Below are 25,974 nucleotides of genomic sequence, written 5' to 3'. Positions count from 1 at the left end.
GGAGCGACCCAAATCCTTCCTGCCAATGCCACAACCACTCCCAGGGGCAAAGGAGGGCTGGAAATACCAACCACAGCAAGGTATCCTAAAACTTCCCATCCCCTGCCTCCCAAAAAAAGCTCCCTGAGGCTGCCCAGATAACATTTTAAATTTGTTTCTTCTTTCTTTTTTGGTTCTGCTGTGATTCTTCTGCACTTTTCCTCACTCCTGGATTTCTCAGCTGCTCTGAGCTCCTTTGGGATCCTCCCTCACAGGGAGTTCTGTTTATCTCAGTTCTCTGGGTCAGAATAAAAACTCCAGAGCTCATTAGGATCTTGTTGCTCTTGTGTTTATTTGTTATCACAAAACTTGGCAGGTCTCTCCAGACTTTCTGCACAAGTTTAATTCATCTTGTCTCTTTGGCTCACTTTGGCTCTGATGGCACAAAATGGCCCTGAACTACGCAGTTCTTTTATCTTTATACTTATTTTTATCCAATTAACAATAGACACGTTAATTATTTTTCTTAATGATTCAATGACCCATCACCTGTGTGCTGCACTGTGACATTTTCTGTTCAATCACCTGCTATTACCCAAAAACCTCTAGAAGAAGAAAATTAAGAAAGAAGGAAAAGAAACAACATTCTAAATCCTCCATCTTGCCTTCTGCTTTCTAAACTTTAACTTTTTCACCCAGTGACTTAAGAAAACTTTAATTTACACACTCACACTTTTAACTTTTCTAACTTTAACAGTTGTTTTCATGTGTCAGCATGAAAACACGCCCATAAATTTCATGTTGTGTGAAATTCAGTGTTTTTCTGGATTTTAGCCATCACTCTGTGTCTCAGTGCTCACCTCTCCTCTGGCATGTCACAGGACATATTGTTTGGCTTCAGCTGGATCCATTCCCGGGTGTTGAGGTCCAGCTTGTGGAGGTCAGTGCTGTAAATGTACCCAGTTGTTCCTCCAAACACGTAGAGACAGCCATTGATGATGGCCATGGCCTGGCAGAGAAACAGGTTAGAAAGGATTTGGGATAGCTGGGGTTGGAAAAGAGGGAATTCCTGCTCTTCCAAAGCAGATGGGCACCAGCAAAAAGGGTCAGTCCTGCTGGGAGGCTGAATCCATTTCTTTGTCTGCCTCATTCATCCACTTGGAACATGGAAATGGACATGGAAAGCCTTAAATGTGTCATTCTAATATAAATCACAATTCTAATATAACCCCACAAATTTTCATGTAGAGTTTTAGGTTTTGAAAGCTTTGACTACAAACCACTCCTTAAATCGCTTTTCCGTTCTCATTTAGACTTTTGGGTTTTGAAAGGTTTTTTTACCACCCTACCCCTTAAATCATCTTTTTTTCCATCCAGCTGCACCAGTCACTTCATGAACAAATCCTGACCTTTCCAACTAGGAGAAAAAAACCTCTTTGAAATCTCAAAGAACCGAGGCTGCTCCATTTCTTTACGAAAGACACCCGCTTTTCCTTGTGCTTTTACACACAGAGAGGAGGAGGCTGGTGAGGAGCAGAGCAGAGATTTTGGGGCTCCCTCCTGCTCCCTACCTGGCCGTAGATGCGGTTGGGTTTCTTGCCGCGGCAGCTGAGCAGAGCCCATCTCTTGTACTTGACGTTGCAGACGTGGACGTCGTTGCCGTTGCTCTCTCCGAAGGGGATCCCGGTGCCCCCAAAAACCAGGAGGTTGTTGCCATGTAAAACAACTGGGAGAGGGAGAGAGAGGAAGATCAGGGATGAGTGAGGTCAGTGGAACAGAATGATTTTTCCAAGCCAGGCTGGAATTTTCCCTGCTCTAGGGAAGGTGTCCCCTATCCATGGCGTGGAATTGGATGATTTTTTAAGCTCCCTTTCAACCCAAACCATTCCATGTTTCCATGCTCTGGAGACAGCAGTGCTGTTCAAATTCCCTACTTTGAGAAGCTCTAAAAGAGAAAGGATCCCAACTAAAACCATGGTAACCAAAGGTCTGCTTTGAAAAGTGAACAAAGACAGCTATTTTTGGATGCTTTGAGATGTCTGCACGAAGCACCTTCCTGCTGAAAGCACAGCAAGGTAAACACCTGGAAAACATCTCCTGCTTTCCCATTCTTTTCCTTTCCCTCTGCCTCAACGGAGCAAAAAGGGAAAGAAAAATCACAAATCACTATCCCAGGCTGCTCCAAGCCCTGTCCAACCTGCCTTGGACATTCCAGGGATCCAGGGGCTTCTCTGGGAATTCCTTCCCCAGATCCCATCCATCCCTGCCCTCTGGCAGTGGGATCCATTCCCTGTGTCCTGTTCTTCCAGGCCTTTCCCAAATTCCAGCTCTCCCGGAGCCCCTCCAGGCCCTGGAATGTGCTGGAAGCTCTCCCTGGATCCTTCCCTTCTCCAAGAGAACATTCCCAGCTCTCCCAGCCTGGCTCCAGAGCCTGACACTGGATCCATCTCCTCTCCAAGGAATTGATGGACCCAGGGCCTTCCCTTGGAATCTCAAGACACCACCAAGGCTCTCCCTTCCCTTTCCCTCTCTTTCCCATCCCCATTTCCCAGAAAAATCCAACCTCAGGGCCTACTTGTGAAAAGAAAATCCCCATTTCCATTTCTTAAAATAGCCAGGATTAAAATAGCTCCGGGAACAGGCACGCGAGGAGTTGGATTTCCATACGTACGTGACATGGAGGCCAGTTCCCTGGGCATGTAGCCCTCGGTGCCCATCTGGTGCCAGGTGTCTGTGGCAAAGTTGTACCTCCAGAGCTCCCTGAAGAGGGGATAATCCTCATTTTCTGGCCCCCCGGACTCGTCGTAGTCGGGATTGTAACCCCCGAAGACGTAGAGGTTGGAACTGTCGGCGACGCAGCGATGGCCGCTCCTGGCCGGGGGACACCTGTGACCTGCAGGAGGAGGAGAAAAAGCAGCTCCACAAGAGCTCAGCTTGTGTTCCAGGGGCAGGAATGCACCCACTGGGATGTATTCCATAGGGAATCCATAGGGAAGCACCTCTGAGGTGGGAGGAAATGTCCCTTTTCCCACTTAAAAAGCCAATCTGTGTGTCACCGCCTCGTTCCTGGCCACTCCACCCCCGGAGCAATCCTTCCACGACAGCTCTTTCTGAGGTATTTGATAAAAACCTTCTCTTTTTTTTTTTGTTCTGTTTTGCAAATTTCACTCAGGAAAAAAAAAAATTCCAAATATTTGTAGTTAAAGGTGCCTGGTAGAGAAAAAAAAAATTTAAAAAATTAAGGTTTTGCTTTCCCTCCTATAAAAATCTCTCTTTTTTGTTTCATTGATTTCTCTTTTTTGTTGCTTGGATCTCAAGAATTTGTCACTTTAGAAGTGACACCTGTCTGACAGAACAGGGAAAGTCTGCTCCTAAATTAAAGCATTTGCACTGGGCAGGGAATCCAGCTGAGATCCTACAGGCAGACACAAAAAGAATTTTCCCTAAAATCCACCCTAATAAGATAAAAAGATGGATTCAGCCAAGGGAAAACCTAAGCAGGAATTTTCTTGGACAACAGAAATCGAGGTCTCGGCTGAAATGTGACCAAAACAAACCCAAATAAATCAGTGACCTTCACCTCCCTCCTGCTCCCTTTTTTTTATCCTCTTTTTTTATGGATTTTGGGATGGAAAAGGAGCCAGGGAAACATCAAATTAAGAGCCAGCATGTTTTCTTCTGTTTTAATTCCCAGCAGTGAATCTGACATTGCAAAAAAAAAAAACCAGGCATGAAGGATTTTTCCTACAGGAAAAGTGAAATAAATGATTTGTCCAGACCAAATAATGAATTTGAGCTGAGCACAAGCAGCTTTGCTTAATCATGTTCAACTCTGGTCCAAAATTAAGCTGCTCTCCAGGGTTCAGATGAAGTTTTGACAGATTTGGGGTGTTTCCAGGAATAATTGTGTCTAGCAGCAATTCCCACTTAGAAAATGAATAAACACTGGCTGAAAAAAGAGGGGGGAAAAGTTGTGGAATTAAGGGGAAAATCTGTAGTGGGGATGTGGATTTTGGGGCACAGGAGAGGGGGATAATCCATGTCCTGATTTAAAATTAAGGAATTAGGAGTTCAGATATTATATTAAATAGAGATTTTATTTCCCTCTAGTTCTAACACTTGCCATGAGAATTTTCCAGAGGGAAAAGAGGAAAATAAATAGTTTTCTATAAAGCAAAAGAGTAATTTCAAGAAAATAAATTATAAAAACACCACCCAAGAGGCCTTCACTGCCATCCACCTCCCAGAATTAAATAGGGAAGACTCCTGACTTTGCCAAAAATCCCAGTTTTCAACAGGAAAGGGATCACACATCCCTGGAAGTGTCCAAGGCCAGGCTGGACAGGGTTTGGAGCAGCCTGGGACAGTGGGAAGTGTCCCTGTCCTTGGCAGGGGGTGGCACTGGATGATCTTTAAGGGCCCTTCCAACTCTTGCTCATCGCTATCTTTGGAAAAAGATTCTTCCAGTTGTGTCTTTTTTAAGGAAAAGAGCTGGAAAAGCTGGATCTGTTCGGGGGTTAATTCCACAGCTCCCATAAGAAGCTGCATTTCCATTTAATTAGGACTCACTGGATGATTCACAGCTCCTGCTGAGATTCAGGAGAGCTTTGCAGCTGGTTTTGCTCCAGCCACCAGCCCATTCCACAGGTGTAACTTTTAGATGGGAAAATCCTGGGATTTGCTGAACATCCACTTTGTGGTGAGCAAAACCCATTTTCCCAGAGCTGAACCCCAAAACACTCAAAGCAAGGCCCCATCCCTGTGAAATGCTGGAATTCTCCAGGTCCTGCTGTGAATTCCATGATGCTGGATGTGGAAATCAGCAGGATGTACCAGGGGAAGAGGTCATAAAGTTCTGGAAAATGGCTTTAAAACGGATGGATACGATCTGGGAAGCAGCTGTTTTCCCACTTTAAGATTCCAGAGAGAAGCAGGAAGGAAGGATGGGAAGGTGAATTTACAAGGATGCTCCTTTTCCCTTAGTCCTGAGGGCAAAAATGGGAACAGGAAAAAAATTTTCAGGGAATTAGTTCCACAATCAGACTGAAATTTAACAACAGGAGGAGAGGGAACAGCCTCGAGCTGTGCCAGGGGAGGCTCAGGGTGGACAGCAGCAGGAATTTCCCCATGGAAAAGGTTGTTAAACTTTGGAAGGGGCTGCCCAGGGAGGTTTGGAGTCCCCAGGGAATTCCTGGATGTGGCACTCAGGGCTCTGGGCTGGGGACAAGGTGGGAATTGGGCACAGCTTGGATTGGATGGTCTGGGAGGCCTTTTCCAACCTAATGGATTCAGTGATTCCAGGCTGAAACTTTGTGACGGGGACATAATTAAGGAAAAGTCTTAATTAAGGGCTGAGCCACTCAGAAAGAGGCTGGCTGGGCACTGACCTGCCAACACCCTGCTAAATTCCCCCTTTAACCAGTGATTCACTCCATGAGTTCTGAGGAGCTGCTGGATTGACAATCCCAAGCTATTCCTAATTAATTCCTTTCCTGCAGGAGCTGTAATTAGGGCAGGGGATGAAACAAGAAGGTGTTTCCAGATGTGACACGGGAGAAAAGGGGGCTCAGGGGGAATTTCTGGCTCTGCACAACTCCCTGCCAGGAGGGGACAGCCGGGCAGGATTTGGGATCTTATCCCAGGGAACAGGGACAGGAGGAGAGGGAACGGCCTCAGGATGGGCCAGGGGAGCCTCAGGGTGGATTTTAGGGAAAATTCCTCCATGGAAAGGGGGGTCAGGCATTGGAAATGCCCAGGGCAGGGGGAAGTGCCCATTCCTGGAGGGATTTCCCAGCCCTGGGGATGTGACACTTGGGGACAAGGTGGGGCAGGGGTGGTCTTGGCAGTGCTGGGAGCGGTTGGACTTGGTGGTCTGAGAGACCTTTTCCATGATTATGAAATTATTCTGAGCCTCCTGAAACCATCCTTTTTTCTTAGAACTGTCAGAAACCCCAAATAAATCCATTTCTATCTCAAGGGTGGGTATGGAGAAGAACGGGGCCGGACTGCTCAGCGACAGAAGGGACAATGAAAACTGAAACACAGGAAATTCCAGCTGGATAGGAGGAAAAACTTTGACTTTTGAGAATGATGGAGGGCTGAACAAGCTTCCCAGAGAAGCTGTGGCTGCCCCTGGATCCCTGGAAGTGTCCAAGGCCAGGCTGGATGGGGTTGGAGCACCCTGGAACAGTGGCAGGGGTGACACTGGGTGGGCTTTGAGATCCCTTCCCACCCAAACCATCCCACAATTCTACATTCCTTTATCAGTTCCCTTTTTTTCCCCAAGGTAATTTAATCCAAATATCCACCTCAGGATTATCTGCAGCACTTTTTGAGTATCTGGAAGTTTTTCCTGTCAAGATAACAGGAGAAGGAACAGCAGCAGCAAACAGCCTGTCCTGTTATCAGGGCAAACCAAACAATGCTGGCTCTTCCCATCAATCCATGATTTCAATCCCACAAATCCCAGTGCAAGCCCGCCCCACGAGGTGTGTGCTCGTGGGAGAATTATAAAAACACCAGCAGAATTTCTACTTCAAACCCTATTTTTGGAAATACACAATAACTACAGGGTGCAGAACCAACAAATCCAACGTGGCTTTGGATCCTCCTCTTTTCCAAGTCTCACATCTGTGGTGAGTATAACTGTGCACATGTCCTTTTCTCTGCTTTTTAAAGTTTTCTAAAGATGGTTTTGGTGTTATTTTTTCCTCCTGCCTGGTTTTCCAACATCCAAAACAGCAGGGTTCAATCTCTCCCTTTCCATTTCTGATCCCTGCAGGAATCCTGAAGGATATTTAGGTCAAGGGTTGAACCAGAACAAGACAAGTCAATATTGACTTTGACTCCCATCTTCAAAGTTTCATCTTTTCCACAACAGCTGGACAAAAAAAAAAGTTTGGAACTCGTGTCATTGGAGCCCCTAGGGAATGTTTGGACAAGCAGGATTGGGAATGGATCACTGAGAGTGAGGTTTAAAAGCTATTTGTTCATCCAGCTGCGCTCAGCCTCTGCAGATCCCACATTTCCCTTCCTTGGCAGGCTGCCCACGCCTGAGAAATTCCTAAGAGGAAAAAATTCCCAAGAGGAAAAATCCCCAGCTGTAGCTGGGTCCCTGAACAACGGCTCTGAGAGGCTGAGGGGAAATAGGAGAAGCCAGAGGATCCAGCCAAACACAACCTGCAGGTCAGCCAAGAGATTTCCAGGTGTTGCTGAGACCTCCAAAGCAGCGTTTCCAGAATGGATCATCCTGGGAGAGCTCCTGTGTTTGGATCAGGTCAGAACCAGAACAGGTCTGGTTCTCCCAGGTTTTGTTTCCAAAATCTGTGGGGCAATCACCTTTTAAAGGATTTTACACCACTAAAACTCAGTGATCCTTGGGTTGTTTTGTTTCCAAAAAGCGTGAAGAAAGGAATTCTGGAGAATGAAAGTTGTAGTTTTTATGGTCCAATGTCCTGTGGGAAAAGGACCTGGGCTGAGGTTGTTCAGCACCTTGAGCAGCCACATCCTGAAATCCTCCAGGGACTCCACCACATCCCAGAGGAGGCTGTTCCAGGGAATGATGGTTCTCACTGGAAAAAAATGTCTTTTTTCCATTGGGATGAACCTTCCCTGTCCCCACTGCTCCTTGTCCTCCCCATGTGAAGGGAGATGTTCTGTCCTCCTTGTATCCATCTTTTGAGGACTGGAAAACCCCAGTGAGGTTCCACCTGAGCCTTCTCTTCTCATGGAATCATGGAATGGAATCCCAGGATGGTTTGGGTTGGAAAGGACCTTAAGGATCGTCCCATTCCAACTCCTGCCATGGCAGGGACACCTTCCACTGTCCCAGGCTGCTCCAAGCCCTGTCCAACCTGGCCTTGGACATTCCAGGGATCCAGGGGCAGCCACAGCTGCTCTGGGAATTCCAGGGAGACTCAAATCCTTCAGCCCTTCCTTCCCTGGACCATTTCCTTTGGATCCTCTCCAGTCTGGCTGTGAATTTCTTGACTTGTGGAGACCAGAACTGGACACGGAATTCCAGGAGCACCGGGCAGAGCGGGATGATCCCATTTCTCCCTCCCAATGTCCCTGTGGATGCAGCCCAGGCCCTGATTTGCCTTCCCTCAGTTCCCTCTCAATGAGGCTGCTCCCAAACCTCACTGATCCCAGCCTGGGCTGGATTCTTGGGATGTCATTCCAGCTGCTACACTTGGAATTTTGTTTGGAGATGCGCTCCTCTAGCTTGAGCAGGTCCCTGGAATGTTATCCCATTAATTAAGGAATCACACAGACACAAAATCCTCCGTGACACGAAGGGGTTTGGGATATTTGGAATTTCTCCTCTTTTTTTAATATATATATTAAGAACTGAACTTCTCCATAAAAAAAAATCCCAAACCCTTCTGTGACTGGGAAAATTACAGCTGAAGGCAAGAGTGGGAATGGTGAGCCAGGAGAGGTAAAAATCCATTTAAATGTTCAGATTGTTCCAACTCCCTTAATTCCCAGGAATCTGATGAAAACACTGACAAATATGGACAGAAAAAGAACAAACCACCTGTATTTGACTTCTTTTTTCATCTTTCCAAACCTTACAAACAGCAGGGGAATAGCATGGGGGAAATGGAGGAACGACTCCTGAAAACTCTGGAAGAGAATTGGGAGGTAAGAAAAGAAAACTGAAAAGTCTGGAAGGAAATTTAGGAGGCAACTGAAAACCCTGGAAGAGAATTGGGAGGTAAGAAAAGAAAACCTGTAAATTCTGCAGGAAAACTGGGAGGTGAGGAATGAAACCTGACAAGTCTGGAGGAGAACTGGGAGCTAAGAAAGCAAACCTGGGAACTCTGGAAGAGAAATGGGAGCTCAGGAACAAATGTGGTTGGAGAAAATGGAATGAGGGGGGGAAAAATTCCTCTTCCCATGGTTATGTAAGGGCTATAAGTAGGACCTTAACAGGTGTCAAACTGGGAGAAAACTCCAGCAATCCAGGATTTTCCCATCCAAGAGGGCTGGCAGTTAGTTTGGGGTTTATTTAGGCTGGCTTAAGTGCCAAGGCTGAGCTGGACAGGGGTGGTTCACCTTGGGCTGCTCCACAAAATTCACGCAGGATCAGGAGGATGCAATTCCCATCTGCTCCAGCCAATGCTTAAAATTCAGGAAAGGGAAGAGAATCTGGGCCTGTGTTGCCAAAAAAGGGCCTTTCCACGGAAGGAAGGAAACGTGGCTGAGCATTTACCCAAAAATAGAAGGTGTGGAGCCACTCAGCAAAATTCCCAGCGCTCCTGGAAGAGGCTGGAAGGCTGATCCAGAATGTGGCAGGTTTGAGGGATGGGAACATGGATTGAAAACCCTTTCCCAGCTGCTGTTGGTGATCCCAGCCCTGAGGGGTGAGAGGCTTCATGTCCCACATGAATTGGGGGATGTGAGTGGCAGGAAAGGATTCCTGATCCTGGGATATCCAGCTCAAGGTCAGGAGGAGCTAGAGACAAAGGAAAAAAGGGATATTCCCACCCCAACTGGGACTTCCCAATCCTGTGATCCCAGGTAACCTCAGCTTCCTCCCAGAATATTTGGGGAACTGTTGGGGTGACCCAAACATCCAGAAATTATGGAATAACTCTTCAGCATCCAACCTTGCTAGGAGAGAGGTGGAAAAAAACCGCTTTTCATAGGGAACAGGACTAAGCTGATGTCACATCCCAGCCAGGACTCTCCACCCCTGGATCTCCCCTCCCAGGATTGTGAGGTGTCTCAAAAAAACCTCGATATACTGGGATTGCAGAGTGGGGGGATCACCAGGGCTTATCCAAGATTCCAGGAGGATTGAAACGGGGCTGATCCCTGAGGGATACCCCTATCCCCACATCCATGGGGAAAAACAGCCCATGGGAGGCATCCAAGCATCTCCCAACACCTGGAAAATACTGGAATGGGGAAGGAAGCGCTGCCACACACCAGGTTCTAGGAGGGGGTAACCCTAAATCCATCTGTAAAAGGATAACCCCCCCATCCCTCATTCTGGGAACATTGGGATGGGAACACCCCAGCTCTCCCCACGCCATCCCCGGGCTTTGGGGACAGGGTGACCCCATTATTCCCGGCTTGTTGGGCATCCCAGCTCCACCCGGGAATGTCCCAGATCCAGGGATAACTGTCCCCTCGGGGCCTTGGGTGTCCCTGTCCCGGACCCCAGGGGTTAGGGTTGTCCCCGTCCCCTCAGGGCCTTGGGGACACCTGGATGGGGTGACCAGACCTCTCTGGAGCGTGAGGATGGGGATGCCCCCATTAAGGACCCGCCAGGAATGGGGGTGCCCCGGTCTCGAACACCGTGGAAATGGGTAATTCCCAACAACAGATTCCTTGAAGCCTTGGGAATAAATCTCTCCCAATCCCTGACCGTCCGGGATGAGGGTGCCCGGTCCAGGATCCTTCAGGACCTTGGGAACGGCGGTGTCCCGGTCCCCGACCTCCTGGGGACGGGGGTTCCCCGATCCCGAACCCCTCAGGACCTTAAAAATGGGAGTGTCCCGGTCCCGGTCGCCTTGGGATGGGGATGCTTTGCTCCCAAATCCCTCGGACCCCTCAGTGCTGCCCTGGCCTCGAACCCCTTCTGGGCCTTGGGGTAGGGGTCATCCCCGGCGCCGTCCGCCACTCACCCGCCGCCCGCGGCCTGCTCGGCAGCTGCACGAAGCGGTTCAGGATCCCTCCCCCGGCGCCATCGCCGCCTCCCGCGGCGCCGCCCGCGCCCTCCCCGAGCCCGTCCCGGGCCGCGGCCGCCGCCGACATGGCCCGTCCGCTGCCTGAGGGACGGGGAGCCAACCACCAATCACCGCCGAGCTTCTTCGGCGCCGACCTATCAGCTGCGGGCTTGTTGGCAGGTGGGGGGAGGCTGAGGCGAGAGCGCCTCTGTTGGGAGAATTGAGCGATCGATCCAGGCTGGATCAATTGAGCGCCGAGAGCGGAGACGCGGGGACATTCACGGGGACATTCTCGGGGACACCCCCGGGGACATTCGCGGGGACTTTCACGGGAGCGCCGGCGCCCCCCGAGTCCTCCGAGAGGTTCCGGAGGCCGTGCCGGTGTTGCGCGAGGTCATGTGCGACCCCGCGGGCCGAGCGGAACGATCGTGCGCGAGCGGAACGTTCGTGCGGGCCCGCGTTTCCCGGGCCGTGAACGGCAAGGAGGGACCAAAATGGCGGCGCCCAGCGCCGGGGGCGCGGCGGCGGCAGCGGCGGGGGGGAACCGAGGGCGGCCGCCTCCCGTCACCCCCCGGCAGATCCGCGACCTCATCGACGGCGGCATCGCCTCCGAGGGGCCCGGGCCCGGCGGGTGAGGAGCAGCGGCGGGGAGGGACTCGCTGGCAGCGGGGTTGGCGTCGGGGGGAGGCCCGGCCGTGTGAGGGGAGGGGAGGGCTGGGGACTCGTGAGGGAATTGAGGGGTCCTGTGAGGGGAGGGGGGCTGGAGGGGACTGGGAAGTGCTGGGAATTGTTATTTGGGAAGGATAGCGGGGAAAAGAGAGCGAAGGAATGGGCTGGGAAGCACAGGGAGCGCTGGGAGGAGGCACTGGTGGGATTAAGGGGCACTGGGAGGGGGCACTGGTGGCACTGGGAGGCACTGGGAGGGGGCACTGGTGGCACTGGGAGGCGCTGGGAATGCTGGAGGGACAAGGAGGCAGCAGCGGGAACAGATCCTGGGACACTGAGAGGGGACCGGGGGTACTGGGAGGGAACTGGGGGCACTGAGAGGGTACTGGGGACACTGGGAGGGTACTGGGGGCACTGGGGACACTGAGAAGGGATGGGGGGCATTTGGAAAGGACTGGGGACACTGAGAGGGAATTGGGGATACTGGGAGTGGATTGGGGACACTGGGAGGGGATTGGGGGTACTGGGAGGGAACTGGGGGCACTGGGAGGGTACTGGGGGCACTGGGGACACTGAGAAGGGACTGGGGGCACTGGGAGGGCGCTGGGGACACTGGGAGGGGACTGGGGGACACTGGGAGGGGACTGGGGGACACTGGGAAGGGACTGGGGACACTGGGAGGCCAGCCCAGGTAAGTGACCTGTGCACTCCCAGTACTCACACCCTGGTGGGGCACTGGGAGTTACTGGGAAGACTGGGAGGCACTGGGAGCAATGGGGGCTGAGCTTTGGGGGTGTCTCAGGGGCTCCCTTTTCTCAGCCGTGAATTTTGACTCATGGAAAAGATTTCGGAAGAGGCCAAATTCCAGCTTTGGGATCAAATTCCAGCCTTGGGATCCACATTCCAGCTTTGGGATCCACATTCCAGCCTTGGGATGCACATTCCAGCTTTGGGATCCACATTCCAGCTTTGGGATGCACATTCCAGCCTTGGGATGCACATTCCAGCTTTGGGATGCACATTCCAGCCTTGGGATACACATTCCAGCCTTGGGATGCACATTCCAGCTTTGGGATCCACATTCCAGCCTTGGGATCCACATTCCAGCTTTGGGATCAAATTCCAGCCTTGGGATCCACATTCCAGCCCTGGGATCCACATTCCAGCCCTGGATTCCGGTCTTGGGAGCATCCCAGATTTCAATCCTCAACGTGCTTGGCTCAGAGAGCAAATCCCTCTTCCCTCCTTATCCCATCAAATCCCAGCTGGACACATCCAAGGCACCTTTGGAATTTGATTAATTCATTATTTTATTAGGAATTAATTAAAAATTTGGAATGGGGAGCTCTGGAGAAGATCCTTGTCAGGACAAGGCTGAGGGATGGGGAGGTTAGGAAGTGTTCTGTGGGTTTTTTTTTTGGAATCAATGGAATCATTCCAAGAATTTCCCTTGTTGATTTTTTTCCCCTTTTAGGAAAGACACATCCGACTGCTCGGATCGAGCCAATGGACCTTCCCAAATGGAAGCTCTTTCCTTGGAATCTGCCAGCAGGGAAGCTTATTTCAGCAGAGTGGAAACATTCACCATATCCTTTGGAATGCTGGGAATTCCAGCTTGGAATTGTGGGGGAAGGGATCCAGAGGGAGCATCCATCCAATTCCCGGCCTTGCATCCCGAAATTCCACCCCCTGTCCCCTGAGAGTTCCTGGAGATTTGGAGCTGTGAGAATCTGGGGGAAGAGTCTTTCCCAAAAATCCTGGCTTTTCCTAAAATCCCACTTCTTCCTAAAATCCTGCCTTTTCCTAAAATCCTGCCTTTTTCTAAAATCCAGCGTTTTCCTAAAATCCAGCTTCATCCTTAAATCCCACCTCTTCCTAAAATCCAGCCTTTTCCTAAAATCCAAATTTTTCTAAAAGCCCACTTCTTCCTAAAATCCTCCCTTTTCCTAAAATCCTCCCTTTTCCTAAAATCCTGCCTTTTCTAAAATCCAGCCTTTTCCTGAAATCGAAATTTTTCTAAAATCCAGCTTCATCCTAAAATCCTGCCTTTTCCTAAAATCCAGCTTCTTCCTAAAATCCTGCCTTTTCCTGAATTCCTAATTTTTCCTAAAATCCACCCTCATCCTGAAATCCTGCCTCTTCCTAAAATTCTGCCTTTTCCTGAAATCCTGGCTTTTTCTAAAATCCAATTTTTTCCTAAAATCACACCTCTTCCTAAAATTCCACCTTTTCCTAAAACCCAGCCTTTTCCTGAAATTCTGCCTCTTCCTAAAATCCAGCTTCTTCCTAAAATCCACCTTCATCCTACAATCCAGCCTCTTCCTATAATCCAGCCTTTCCCTAAAATTCAGCCTCTTCCTGAAATTCTGCCTTTTCCTAAAATCCCACTTTTTCCTAAAATCCACCCTCATGCTAAAATCCAGCCTCTTCCTAAAATCCTGCCTTTTCCTAAAATTCAAATTTTTCTAAAATCCACCTTCATCCTAAAATCCAGCTTCATCCTGAAATCCTGCTTTTTCCTAAAATCCAATTTTTTCCTAAAATCACACTATTTCCTAAAATCCTGCCTTCTCCTAAAATCCAGCTTCTTCCTAAAATCCTATTTTTTTCCTAAAATCCAGCATTTCCTAAAATCCTGCCTCTTCCTAAAATCCAACCTTTTCCTAGAATCCGGCCTTCTCCTGAAATCTCACCTTTTCTTAAATTCCAGCCTTTTCCTAAAATCCTGCATTTTCCTAAAATCCGAATTTTTCCTAAAATCCACCTTCATCCTAAAATTTCACCTTTTTTTTAAAATCCTGCTTTTCCTGAAATCCTGCCTCAAAATCTGGGATGTTTCCCACAACTCCAACAAAATCCGGGATGTTTCCCACAACTCCAACAAATCTGGGATGTTTCCCCATCCCCAAAAAACCTGGGATGTTTCCCCCACCCCAAAAAATCCGGGATGTTTCCCACAACTCCAGCAAAATCTGGAATGTTTCTCCCATCCCAACAAAAGCTGGGATGTTCCCCCAGCCCCCAAAAATCTGGGATGTTTCTCCCATCCCTTAAAAGTCGAGATCTTTCCCCCCACTCCAAAAAAGCTGGGATGTTTCCCCCATCCCCAAAAAATCCTGGATGTTCCCCCATCCCAGCAAAAGCTGTTTTCCCCCCACTCCAAAAAAGCTGGGATGTTTCTCCCATCCCTAAAAAAAATCCAGAATGTTTCCCCCATCCCAAAAAAACTGGGATGAAAACCCATCCCAAAAAAAGCTGGGATTTTTCCCCCATTCCAGCAAAAGCCAGGATGTTCCCCTGATCCCAAAAAAATCCAGGATGTTTTCCCAGACCCAAAAAAACCCAGAATGTTTTCCCCATCCCCAAAAAACCTGGGATGTTTCCCCCATCCCTGAAAAAGCCAGGATGTTTCCCACATCCCTAAAAAACTGAGATGTTTTCTCCATCTCCAAAAAAACCCAGGATGTTTCTCCCATCCCTAAAAAGTCCAGAATGTTTCCCCCAGTCCAACAAAAGCCGGGATGTTTCCCCCATCCCCAAAAAACGTGGGATGTTTCCCACATCCCTAAAAAATCTGGGATGTTTCCCACATCCCTAAAAAAGCTGGGGTGTTTCCCCCATCCCAACAAAACTGGGATGTTTCCCCCATCCCTAAAAAAGCTGGGATGTTTCCCCCATCCCCCAAAAAACCAGGATTTTTCCCCCATCCCAACGAAAGTCAGGATGTTTCCCCCATCCCAACAAAACTGGGATGTTTCCCCCATCCCCAAAAAATCCAGGGTGTTTCCCCCATCCCTAAAACAAGCCAGAATGTTCCCCCATCCCCAAAAAAACCTGGGAATTTTTTGCGGTTAGCTCCTTGACGGGCTGACCCGCTGAGGTGGGCGGGCAAACCGGCGTCGCTGTCGCCGCTGGTGTGCGCCAGGTTGGGCTGGGTGAGCGTGGAGTGCGACATGCTCAGGTGCTCCAGCTGCCAGGCCTACCTGTGCGCCAGCCTGCAGCTGGCCCTGGACCTCAGCACCTGTGAGTGGGGATGGGCCGGGATTCCGGGATCAGCCGGGAATCAGGGATCAGCCGGGTTCTGGGATCAGCCGGGTTCTGGGATCAGCTGGGAATCTGGGATCAGCCAGGATTCCGGGATCAGCCGGGGTTCCGGGATCAGCCGGGATTCCGGGATCAGCCGGGAATCAGGGATCAGCCGGGTTCTGGGATCAGCTGGGAATCTGGGATCAGCTGGGAATCTGGGATCAGCCGGGTTCCGGGATCAGCCGGGTTCCGGGATCAGATGGGTTCCGGGATCAGATGGGTTCTGGGATCAGCTGGGTTCTGGGATCAGATGGGTTCTGGGATCAGCCGGGTTCTGGGATCAGATGGGATTCTGGGATCAGCTGGGGTTCTGGGATCAGCCGGGTTCTGGGATCAGCTGGGAATCCGGGATCAGATGGGTTCTGGGATCAGCCGGGAATCCGGGATCAGCTGGGTTCTGGGATCAGCTGGGTTCTGGGATCAGCCGGGTTCTGGGATCAGCTGGGTTCTGGGATCAGCCGGGTTCTGGGATCAGCCGGGTTCCAGGATCAGCCGGGATTCCGGGATCAGCCGGGTTCCAGGAGCAGGTCCCGCCAAGGGTTGGGTGTTTGGGGAAAAAGCGGAAGGGGAATAAGCGGGGTTTGGTGGGTAAGAGGTGCTGGGTTGTTGTTGGAGAAGGGAATTCCAGCTGGGAGAGGCTGTGGAATTGTAGGTGGGTTGGGAGGGATTTGAGAGCTTGTGCTGTTGTTGGCTGATTTTTCAGGGAATGGTGGTTCCAGAGAATGATGATCCCAGGGAATGGTGGTTCCAGGGAAGGGTGATCCCAAAGAATGGTGGTTCCAGGGAATGGTTATCCCAAGGAATGGTGATTCCAAGGAATGATGATCCCAGGGAATGGTGGTTCCAGGGAATGGTGGTTCCAAGGAATGGTTATCCCAGGGAATGATGATCCCAGGGAATGGTGGTTCCAAGAAATGATGATCTCAGGGAATGGTGGTTCCAGGGAATGATGATCTCAGGGAATGGTGGTTCCAGGGAATGGTGGTTCCAGGGAAGGGTGATCCCAGGGAATGGTTATCCCAAGGAATGGTGGTTCCAAGAAATGATGATCTCAGGGAATGGTGGTTCCAGGGAATGATGATCCCAGGGAATGGTGGTTCCAGGGAATGGTTCCAGAGTCCCAAGGGTTGGGTGTTTAGGGAAAAAGCGGAAGGGGAATAAGCGGGGTTTGGTGGGTAAGAGGTGCTGGGTTGTTGTTGGAGAAGGGAATTCCAGCTGGGAGAGGCTGTGGAATTGTAGGTGGGTTGGGAGGGATTTGAGAGCTTCTGCTGTTGTTGGCTGATTTTTCAGGGAATGGTGGTTCCAGGGAATGATGATCCCAGGGAATGGTGGTTCCAGGGAAGGGTGATCCCAAAGAATGGTGGTTCCAGGGAATGGTTATCCCAAGGAATGGTGATTCCAAGGAATGATGATCCCAGGGAATGGTGGTTCCAGGGAATGATGATCCCAGGGAATGGTGGTTCCAGGGAAGGGTGATCCCAAGGAATGATGGTTCCAGGGAATGATGGTTCCAGGGAATGGTGGTTCCAGGGAATGGTTATCCCAAGGAATGGTGATTCCAAGGAATGATGATCCCAGGGAATAGTGGTTCCAGGGAATGGTTCCAGAGTCCCAAGGGTTGGGTGTTTGGGGAAAGAGCGGAAGGGGAGTAAGCGAGGTTTGGTGGGTAAGAGGAGCTGGGTTGTTGTTGGAGAAGGGAATTCCAGCTGGGAGAGGTTGTAGAATTGGAGGGGGTTTGGGTTGGGAAGGATTTGAGAGCTTGTGCTGTTGTCCAAGGAATGATGATCCCAGAGGATGATGGTTCCAGGGAAGGGAGGTCCCAAGGATTGGCAGTTTCAAGGAATGATGGTTCCAGGGAATGGTGGTTCCAGGGAATGGTGGTTCCAAGGAATTACATTTTCAGGGAATGATGATCCTAAGGAATGATGGTCCTAAGGAATGATGATCCCAGGAAATGATGGAATTCTCACTGTAAAAAAATCTCTTTTTTATTCTGAGATAAATGCTCTGGCAGCCCCCACTGTCCCCACAGCTCCTTGTCCTCCCCATCCTCTTTGTACCCATCCTTTAAGGTCTGGAAAACCCCAGTGAGGTTCCAAACCTCAAACCAGACCAAGGCAATCATCCAAAACATCCAAAACACTTCCAGGCTTTGGGGCACCGATCACCTCTCGGAATATTCCGGAGTTGGATTGTCCTGGTAGGGAACATTAGGAATTATCCTGATCCTGAGCTTCTCCTGGTGAAGCTTTGAGCCATTCCCAATCCCACGTGATTCCAGGGAGAAGAGCTCTGGAAGGTGCAGAATTCACCCCTCATCCCCCATTTCTCCAAACTATCCCAAGGCTCTCAGCCTCTTTCCAGCTTTTCCACACATTTCTCCAGCCTCGTTGCCTTCTGGAAGTATTTAGGGATTTTTTTTTTTTTAAGGATCTGAAGATCCTTTTCAAAATTCTCTTTTAAAACTTTTCTTTCCCAATTCATGGACCTGCTTCCCTGATCCTCCAGGGAATTTTTCCAGTGCAGCAGTTGCTGGTCACCAAGGCCATTCAGGCAGAAATTACATTGGGAGATTTAATTAATAAATTAAAAATTTAATTTATTAAATTTAATAAATTAATAAATTTAATTAATAAAAATTTAATAAATTTATTTTTAAAAATTAAAATAAATTAAATTAAATTTAGATTAATTTAAATTAATTAAATAAAATTAATAAATAAATAAATTATTATCCCACAAGGAAGTGTCATCCCCACTTCTCAGTTTTCCTGGCTGCAATTCCCTTGGAAGTGAATCCTGCCATGTGGCTCATGGGAATACTGAGCCTTTCCTTTTGGGTCACTCAATATCAACATTCCCTGTTTATTCAGATTATCTCTGTTAAATAAACCTTGGCCTAATTATTCCATTGGAAATCACACTAAAATAATCAAAGACTGGGGAAGAAAGCGTCGAAAAACAAATTAGAAAATAAATTTTTCTTTGGTTCTGAAAGCAGAAGTTAAATTAAATATCAGATTTTTTTTTTTTATATATATATTTTTAATTTTTTGGGGAAGTTTGATTTCCAGACATGGCTGGAATTTGGCTCCTACAGCCGGGGTGGAGGGATCAGCTCAGCCAGGGATTGGCAGCATCCCGGGAGGAAAAACTGGCAGCATCCAGCAAGTTTTATACCCACGGTTGGCTGGGGCTGTTTTTCCACAGGTTCCTGTGCCTGGGAATTTTGGGGGAGGTTGAAGGGCTCAGGTGACATTTGCTGTTCCCAATTCCTGGAATTCTTGCTGGGAAGTTTGAGGTGAAGCTTCAAGCTCTGCATCCTCAGGCAGCACCCCAGGGAAACTCTCCCAATCCTGGTGCTTCCTTCTCCTGCCTTGGTTTTCCCAGCGATTCCCTGAGGAGGTGGCTCCGCAGGGAATTATCCCAGAGTTTTTCCCTGCAGACAAGGAGCGCTGTGAGGAGCTCAGGAAGGCTCTGAGCACTGCCCACGAGAAGTTCTGCTTCTGGCCAGACAGCCCCTGCCCAGGTGGGTGCCTCAGATTCCTGCACCATCCAGCATCATTCCCAATTTTTTTCTTTCTCCCTTGTTCTTCCTGTCCTTACACTCCTTTTCCCTGTGGGAATGATGGAATGCAAGAGGAAAGCAACATCCCTGAGCAGCCTCAGCGAATCCAAGCTGGATTAACTGCTCCAAAAGGGCTTTTCCTGCCCTTTGGGAGCAGTTAAAATGTTTTTGGGTGGTAACTGGGAGGGGACAGGGGAGCTTGGCTGTCATGGAATGCTCAGAGAGGGATAAATCCTGTCTTGGGAGCTGTGCTGAGCTTTTCCTTGAAAAGCCAGAAAAATAATCATGGAATTTTTGGGGTGGGAAAGAACCTTAAAGCCCATCCAGTGCCATGGCAGGGACACCTCCCGTTATCCCAGGCTGCTCCAAACCCCATCCAACCCGGCCTTGGACACTCCAAGGATCCAGAGGCAGCCACAGCTCCTCTGGGAATTCCATCCCAGCCCCTCCCCACCCTCCCAGTCAGGAATTCCTTCCCAATATCCCACCTAAACTTCTCCTCCTCCAGCTTAAGCTCATTCCCTCTTATCCCATCACTGCATTTCCGCGGAGACCCTGGCTGGTGGGAATCCTTATCCCATTCCCTGTGGGATAAGGAGGGGTTGGGAATGCTGAGCACAGCTTTTCCTCTCTCCAGATCGCTTTGCCAGGCTGCTGGTGGATGAGCCCAGAGTCCTTCTCCAGGATTTCCTGGATCGTTTCCAGAGCCTGTGTCAGCTGGAGCTGCAGCTGCCTTCCCTCAGACCAGAAGACCTGAAAAATATGGTGAGTTCCCTCCTGCTCCCAAAATCTGGAGCGCTCCAGGCTTCGGGGACCATCCCAAAATCAGGAATTTCAGCCTCTGTGTGCGTGTGAGGGATCTGCTCCCACTTGTTTTTTTTTCACCTTGGACGTGTTCCAATGTTCCACCATGGAAACACGTCAAGAGGAGTTGGGAATGGCTCATTCCACAACTGGGAATTATTCCAAGCTGGGAATGTATCTGCTTCCCACTCCGGACTTTTCCCGGTGTCCAGGCTGCTCTGTGGTGCCTGGAGATGGGATTTGGGATCCCACAGACCCCTTTGGGAGCTCTCCAAGGCAGCCCACGGAGCAGGGATTCCACACAGGAATTTGGGATGCCCTGGAGGTGTGGGCAGAGACCCGGGAAGCTGAAGGAGCCCGAGGAGGCTCCTCAGGCAGGAGGGAAAAGCAGGAAAAGCCAGGAACAAACGTGGAATTGCCACCCTGCAGGAACCAGAATGGCCTTGCTCTGCTGCAGCCAAGTCTGGCTCGTTGGACACTCCTTTGCCAGGGAACAGATGGCTCTGGGCAGCCCTGTGGGATCCAGGGAATCTTCATCCATTCAGCACAACCACGGGGATGTTTTGGGGCTGGCTGAGCTCGGAAACCACCGGAGACTCCCAAAACCACGGCGGGAACGGGACCTGCTCCACTGCTGGATGGAGCAGATTTGATGGAATGGGGAGCCAGAGGATTTCTCTGAGTGACTTTTCCCTGTTAGAGCTGGGAGTGCTGGACCATGCAATTCCAGAGGGTGGAATTGGGAATTTTTTTCTCCACGTGGGACGTGATTTGGGAACAAAACCAACGCATTTTCTCCCTTTTCTCCGCAGTCCCTGACGGAGGAAAGGATCACCCGGCTCCTCCAGCTGATTGGAGAGGAACTGGAGCACAAAGGAACAGAGGGAGAGAAACCTCCCGGGAAGTTTTCCACGGAAATCCTGCAGGTTCACGTTCCCGCCTGTATCCTGGCGCTGTGCGGCTGGACCTGCAGGTGGGCAGGGCCTGGAACATCCCTCACGCTCTGGGCTTGCCATGAAAACTCTTGGAGGCCAGAGGGATGTGGAATGTTCCTCCTGTGGAATGTTCAGGATCCCTTTTTTCGCTATTTTTGTGTTTTCCCTTTTTTTCCCGCTTCCCTTATTTTACTCTTTTCCTATTTTCCCTCTTTTTCACCGTGCTCCTTCCTGCCTACCTGATTTTATTTTCCCGTTTTCCCTCTTTTTCACTGCTCTCCTGCTTCCTCTGTGTCACTATTTTCCAATTTCCCCTCTTTTTCACTAAGATCCTTTATTTAAATATTTTCCCACTTTTCCACCGCATTCCCTCTTCCCTTTTTTCACCACTTTTTTTTCCCCCTCTTTTTCCCCCTCTGCTTCCTGGCCAGATAAAATGCAACTGAACCAGTTTAAATCATCATCACAGATGGGGTTTAATGGAATTTTTTTCCCCTGACTTTTCCAAGCTCAGCCTTATCCCTGACCACCTCTCCCGACTTTCCCCATCCCTGGGAATGTCCAAGGCCGGGTTGGACATCGGGGCTTGGAGTAACCTGGGATGGTGGGAGGTGTTGGAATGAGGTGATCTTTAAAATCCGTCCCAACCCATCCCATGGTTCTTTGAGGGTTCCTTGAGGATTCCGTGAGGATTCCGTGAGGTTTCTGTGATGATTCCTTGAGGATTCCACGAGGATTCCTTGAGGATTCCACGAGGATTCCTTGAGGATTCCACGAGGATTCCTTGAGGATTCCATGAGGATTCCATGAGGATTCCATGAGGATTCTTTGAGGATTCCGTGAGGATTCCATGAGGATTTCCTGAGGATTCCATGAGGATTCCATGAGGATTCCACGAGGATTCCTTGAGGATTCCTCAAGAATTCCATGAGGATTCCACGAGGATTCCATGAGGATTCCGTGAGGATTCCACAAGGATTCCTTGAGAATTCCATGAGGATTCCATGAGGATTCCATGAGGATTCCATGAGGATTCCTTGAGGATTCCATGAGGATTCCTTGAGGATTCTGTGAGGATTCCTTGGGGATTCCTTGAGGATTCCGTGAGGATTCCTCAAGAATTCCATGAGGATTCCACGAGGATTCCTTGAGGATTCCAGAAGAATTCCATGAGGATTCCTGGAGGATTCCACGAGGATTCCTCAAGAATTCCATGAGGATTCCTGGAGGATTCCTGGAGGATTCCACGAGGATTCCATGTGTCTGTCCCCGCAGTGCTGCCTCGGGCTCCATGAACCTCTCCGTGATCACCTGCTCCCGCTGCATGAGGAAGGTGGGGCTGTGGGGCTTCCACCAGCTGGAATCTTCCGCGGCTCCGGAGCCGGATTCCTGCGGCTCCAGCAGCGCCACCCCGGCCGCTCCCGAGCGCTTCCCGCCCGTTCCCACATCCCCGCGCCGGATGCTGACGCGGAGCCAGGACCCGGCATCCGAGCAGGTACATCCTGGGCGCTGCAGGGACTCCAGGCTGGCCTCATCCACATCCACTGGATCCCAGGAGCAGCCACAGCTTCTCTGGGAATTCCATCCCAACCCTTCCCCACCCTCCCAGCCGGGAATTCCTTCCCGATATCCCACCTAAACCTTTCTCCTTGCGGCGGGAAGGGCTCTTGGAGCCGGACAACGCCGTTAATTCCCGTTTTTTTCCCACCCAGCAGCACGAGAAGAGCCCATCCCCGGCTGTGTCCCGCCCAAGGGGTTGGGATTCTCCCAGCTCCATGGACCGGGGCGAGCTGGATGTGAGCAGGGATGTGACGCTGAGGAGCCGTCCGGTGACGCGGAGCATGGGCCAGGGGGACAACATGGAGGTGCCATCCAGCCCTGTCCGCAGGGCCAAGCGAGCGCGGCTCTGCTCCTCCAGCAGCTCAGTGAGTGATCCAAATCCTGATCCAGGGATTTGCTGGAGTAGCCAGCTCAGGGGTGGGGTTTGGGTTAAAAAACGGGTTTTTTAGGGGTTCTAAACCATTCTTTTGTTGTTGTGTCCCTTCTCTGTCACCTCCTCGCTTCCCCAGGACGCTTCCTTGAGGAGCTTCTTTCACCCCAGCTCTCAGCACCGGGATTGGTGTCCCTGGGTCAGCAGCGGGGAGGGAGAGGAATCCCTGGAAGATGCTGCATCCCAGACGGAGAAGGAACCTGGGAAAGCCAAGCCAGGCTGGGAAGTGGTGCTGAAGAGGCTCCTCAGCATCCAAAAATGTGACACGGAGCCCGAGGCGGAGCCAGCGGTGAGCCCGGGGCATCCCAAAAACCGGAACGCTGCTTGTGCAGGCAGCAAAAATTTGGGATGGAGGGGCTTTTTTTGGGATGAACACAATCCCAGGCAGGTGAAAAGGCATTCCCAAAAGCTCCATCCAAGGCCAGGCTGTGCCAGAGCTGCTCCAGGGCTGCTATAAATAACGGCCTCGGCGCTGCCCGAGATCCGGTTTCATTCCCTGTCCCCAGAGCTCCTCTCTGCAATTCCTGGCTCCAGGCTCTTGGATTGCCAGCGTGAAAAACGAGGTTCACTTTTTTTTTTTTTATAGATATAATATAGAATTTTTTTTATAAATATAGAATTTAAAGGTTTAATAGACAATTAGGAGATAAAAATAAATATACAGATAGGGCCGGGTGTCTCTGCATTCACCTCACTAACGAAGAATTGTCCCTTAAAAACAGAACCCTATTACATATCCATAAATTCTCATACATATTCAGACATTTTTCTTAAGTTTTGGATGTTTCTTTGTTTAGTTTTTAGCTTTCCCCCTTCCCAATAAATCAATTTTCTTGGCTCCACCAAGTTTCACATTCCCTGATCATGCAATAAATTCCTCCCCCAGAGCTCTGGTCACTGCTGTCCTCATCTGGACAAGATAATAATTTAAGATTTTAAGATAATTTAAGAATGGAAGGGAGTCTCTAACTATCTTTTTCAGTCTTTGGGTTCCACAAACAAAAATAGTTTTTGTTTCAATACTATGCCATAACTCAAAATATCTGTATTATCATACCACTATTTCTAAGTATCATCAACAACAGAAAAAGAAGAAACCATATTAACAAATTTTCTAACTTTATACCTATAACATTGATTTTAATATCTGTGAAAAGCCAACAATATAAAATATATTTATAACACCAGGGGAGCAGAGCTGAGGCCACAACTCCCTCCCCGTGTGGCTGTGGAGCAGCTGCTGCTTCCCTGGATCTCCTTATCCACTTGGATTCCTCCTGCCAGCTCTTTCCAGCTTCTCTCAGAACATTCCTGCTTTGGGATTTGTCCTGGCAGTTTCCTGGGATTTTTGTGTCCCCTTCCTGTGGGAGGTGTCCCTGCCCACATCAGGGTGTTGGAATTGGGGGATCTTTAAGGTCCTTTCCCATCCAGACCATTCCATGATTCCGTGATTCTGCCGGGGGCCAGGAGAGCTCCGAATGCTCCAGTGGCATCGGTCACAAATCAGAGGCACCAGACCCAGCTGGACCAGGGGATGGTTGGAGTTCCTTCCAGCTTTTTGGGGTCCCTGCCTGCTTTTTGGGGTCCTTTTCTTGCTTTTTAGGGTCCCTTTCTTGCATTTTGGGCTCCTTTCTTGCTTTTTGGACTCCTTTCTTGCTTTTTGGGGTCCCTGCCTGCTTTTTAGGGTCCCTTTCTTGCTTTTTGGACTCCTTTCTTGCTTTTTGGGATCCCTGCCTGCTTTTTGGGGTCCCTGCCTGCTTTTTGGGGTCCTTTTCTTGCTTTTTGGGGTCCTTTTCTTGCTTTTTGGGGTCCTTTCTTGCTTTTTGGAGTCCCTGCCTGCTTTTTGGGGTCCCTTCTTGCTTTTTGGAGTCCCTGCCTGCTTTTTGGGGTTCCCTCCTGCTTTTTGGGGCCCCCTCCTGCTTTTTGGGGTTCCTCCTGCTTTTTGGGGTCCCTTCTTGCTTTTTGGAGTCCCTGCCTGCTTTTTGGGGTCCCTTCTTGCTTTTTGGGGTTCCCTCCTGCTTTTTGGGGTCCCTTCTTGCTTTTTAGGGTCCCTTCTTGCTTTTTGGAGACCCTGCCTGCTTTTTGGGGTCCTTTTCTTGCTTTTTGAGGTCCCTTTCTACTTTTTGGGGTCACTTCCTACTTTTTGGAATCCCTTCTTGCTTTTTTGGGGTCCCTTCTTGCTTTTTTAGGGTCACATCCTACCTTATGGAGTCCATTTCTGCTTTATGGAGTCCCTTTCTGCTTTTTGGGATCTTTGCTTGCTTTTTGGGGTCCCCTCCTGCTTTTTGGAATCCCATCCTGTTTTCTGGAGTCCCTTCCTGCTTTTTGGGGTCCCCTCCTGCTTTTTTGAGTCCCTTTCTGCTTTTTTGAGTCCCTTCTTGCTTTCTGAGGTCCCTTTCAGCTTTTTGGGGTCCAGTCCTGTTTTTAGGGATCCCCTCCTGCTTTTTGGGGTCCTTTCTTGTTTCTTTGGAGTCCCCTCCTGCTTTTTGGAATCCCTTCCTCCTTCCTGGAGTCCCATCCTGTTTTCTGGAGTCCCTTCCTACTTTTTTGAGGTCCCTTTCTACTTTTTGGGTGTCACTTTCCTACTTTTACAGGAATCCCTGCCTGCTCTTTGGGGTCCTCTTCTTGCTTTTTTGAGTCCCTTCCTGCATTTTTTGGGTCCTTTCCTGCTTCTTGCTTGTAGTCTCCTTGTTCTCCCCTCCAAGCTGGCAAACAGGGATGATGAAAACAAGGAACAAACTGCTGTCCTGGCAGGAAATTGGGATATTTTGGATGAGTTTTTGCTGCAGTTTCTCCTCCTGCCCTTTGCCAGTGGCGAGTCCTGCTCCAGTGCTTTGACCTCCGGCTGTTGCTTTGTCGTCTCTTCCAGAGCCTCTCGGAGAAATCCTGCAAGGTGTTCCGCATTTTCCGGCAGTGGGAGAGCATGAATTCCTCCTGAATTCCAGAAACCGGCGCGGGGGCATCCGGAGAGAGAGAGAGAGATCGATCCAAACCTCTCGGTGGTTCCAGCTCCGCGCCTCGGGAAGGGGAATCTGCGGAAACTCCAAACGGCCTCCTTGGCATCTCCCCTTCCCTGGCTGCCTTCCTGAAGCTCCTGCCTTCACAAACTGCTGCTGTGTCCCCTGGGCTCCAGAGGGGCTGGACAGCCCTTCCTGGAGCTGGGAATGTGACGGGGGGACACCGTCACCTCCCGAGGTGTCCGCGGTGTCCGGCCGCCTCGTGACGCCAGGTGGGAATAAACATTTCATTTTTGTTGTTTTTTTTCTC

The 25,974-nt window shown here is 49.9% G+C and overlaps 2 protein-coding genes across 9 annotated transcripts in view; one reads left to right on the top strand and one right to left on the bottom strand.

Moving 5' to 3' along the window:
* Positions 1–10,748, bottom strand: part of KLHDC10 (kelch domain containing 10) — a 23,303-nt gene extending 12,555 nt beyond the window's left edge. For both annotated transcript variants that reach the window (XM_086886322.1, XM_086886321.1), the window contains exons 1-4: positions 10,617–10,748; positions 2,651–2,872; positions 1,551–1,705; positions 840–988 (exon numbers count right to left, since the gene is read on the bottom strand). In XM_086886322.1, the coding sequence (XP_086742448.1) occupies positions 840–988; positions 1,551–1,705; positions 2,651–2,872; positions 10,617–10,746 (656 nt within the window). In that variant the 5' untranslated portion in view covers positions 10,747–10,748. The remainder of the gene's footprint in view (positions 1–839; positions 989–1,550; positions 1,706–2,650; positions 2,873–10,616) is intronic.
* On the top strand, positions 6,426–25,974 carry ZC3HC1 (zinc finger C3HC-type containing 1). 7 transcript variants are annotated; one of them, XM_023918866.2, is made up of 12 exons: positions 6,426–6,614; positions 6,761–7,255; positions 8,563–8,698; positions 12,799–12,910; positions 15,197–15,347; positions 18,856–18,939; positions 19,616–19,743; positions 20,595–20,755; positions 21,993–22,212; positions 22,433–22,642; positions 22,787–22,996; positions 25,577–25,974. In XM_023918866.2, exons 4-12 carry the CDS (start codon positions 12,845–12,847, stop codon positions 25,643–25,645), a joined length of 1,299 nt encoding a protein of 432 aa, XP_023774634.2. In that variant the 5' UTR covers positions 6,426–6,614; positions 6,761–7,255; positions 8,563–8,698; positions 12,799–12,844; the 3' UTR covers positions 25,646–25,974. The 7 variants fall into 7 exon arrangements, with proteins under 7 accessions (XP_023774634.2, XP_023774631.2, XP_086742439.1 ...); XM_023918863.2 differs by having other exon boundaries at positions 22,430–22,642; XM_086886311.1 differs by having other exon boundaries at positions 6,448–6,614; positions 8,566–8,698; positions 22,430–22,642.

This window comes from Cyanistes caeruleus, chromosome 4 (genome assembly GCF_971803275.1).
Source record: "Cyanistes caeruleus chromosome 4, bCyaCae1.hap1.1, whole genome shotgun sequence".
Lineage (NCBI taxonomy): Eukaryota > Metazoa > Chordata > Aves > Passeriformes > Paridae > Cyanistes > Cyanistes caeruleus.
The sequence above is the reverse complement of the archived record's forward strand: the minus strand, read 5'-3'. Positions and strand labels throughout refer to the sequence as shown.

Coding starts and splice junctions, on each gene's coding strand:
- ZC3HC1 (XM_086886308.1), top strand. CDS start 11,153: ATGGCGGCGCCCAGCGCCGGGGGCGCGGCGGCGGCAGCGGCGGGGGGG. Junction 22,643..22,786: donor TCTGCTCCTCCAGCAGCTCA/GTGAGTGATCCA, acceptor TCGCTTCCCCAG/GACGCTTCCTTGAGGAGCTT. Junction 22,997..25,576: donor AGCCCGAGGCGGAGCCAGCG/GTGAGCCCGGGG, acceptor CGTCTCTTCCAG/AGCCTCTCGGAGAAATCCTG.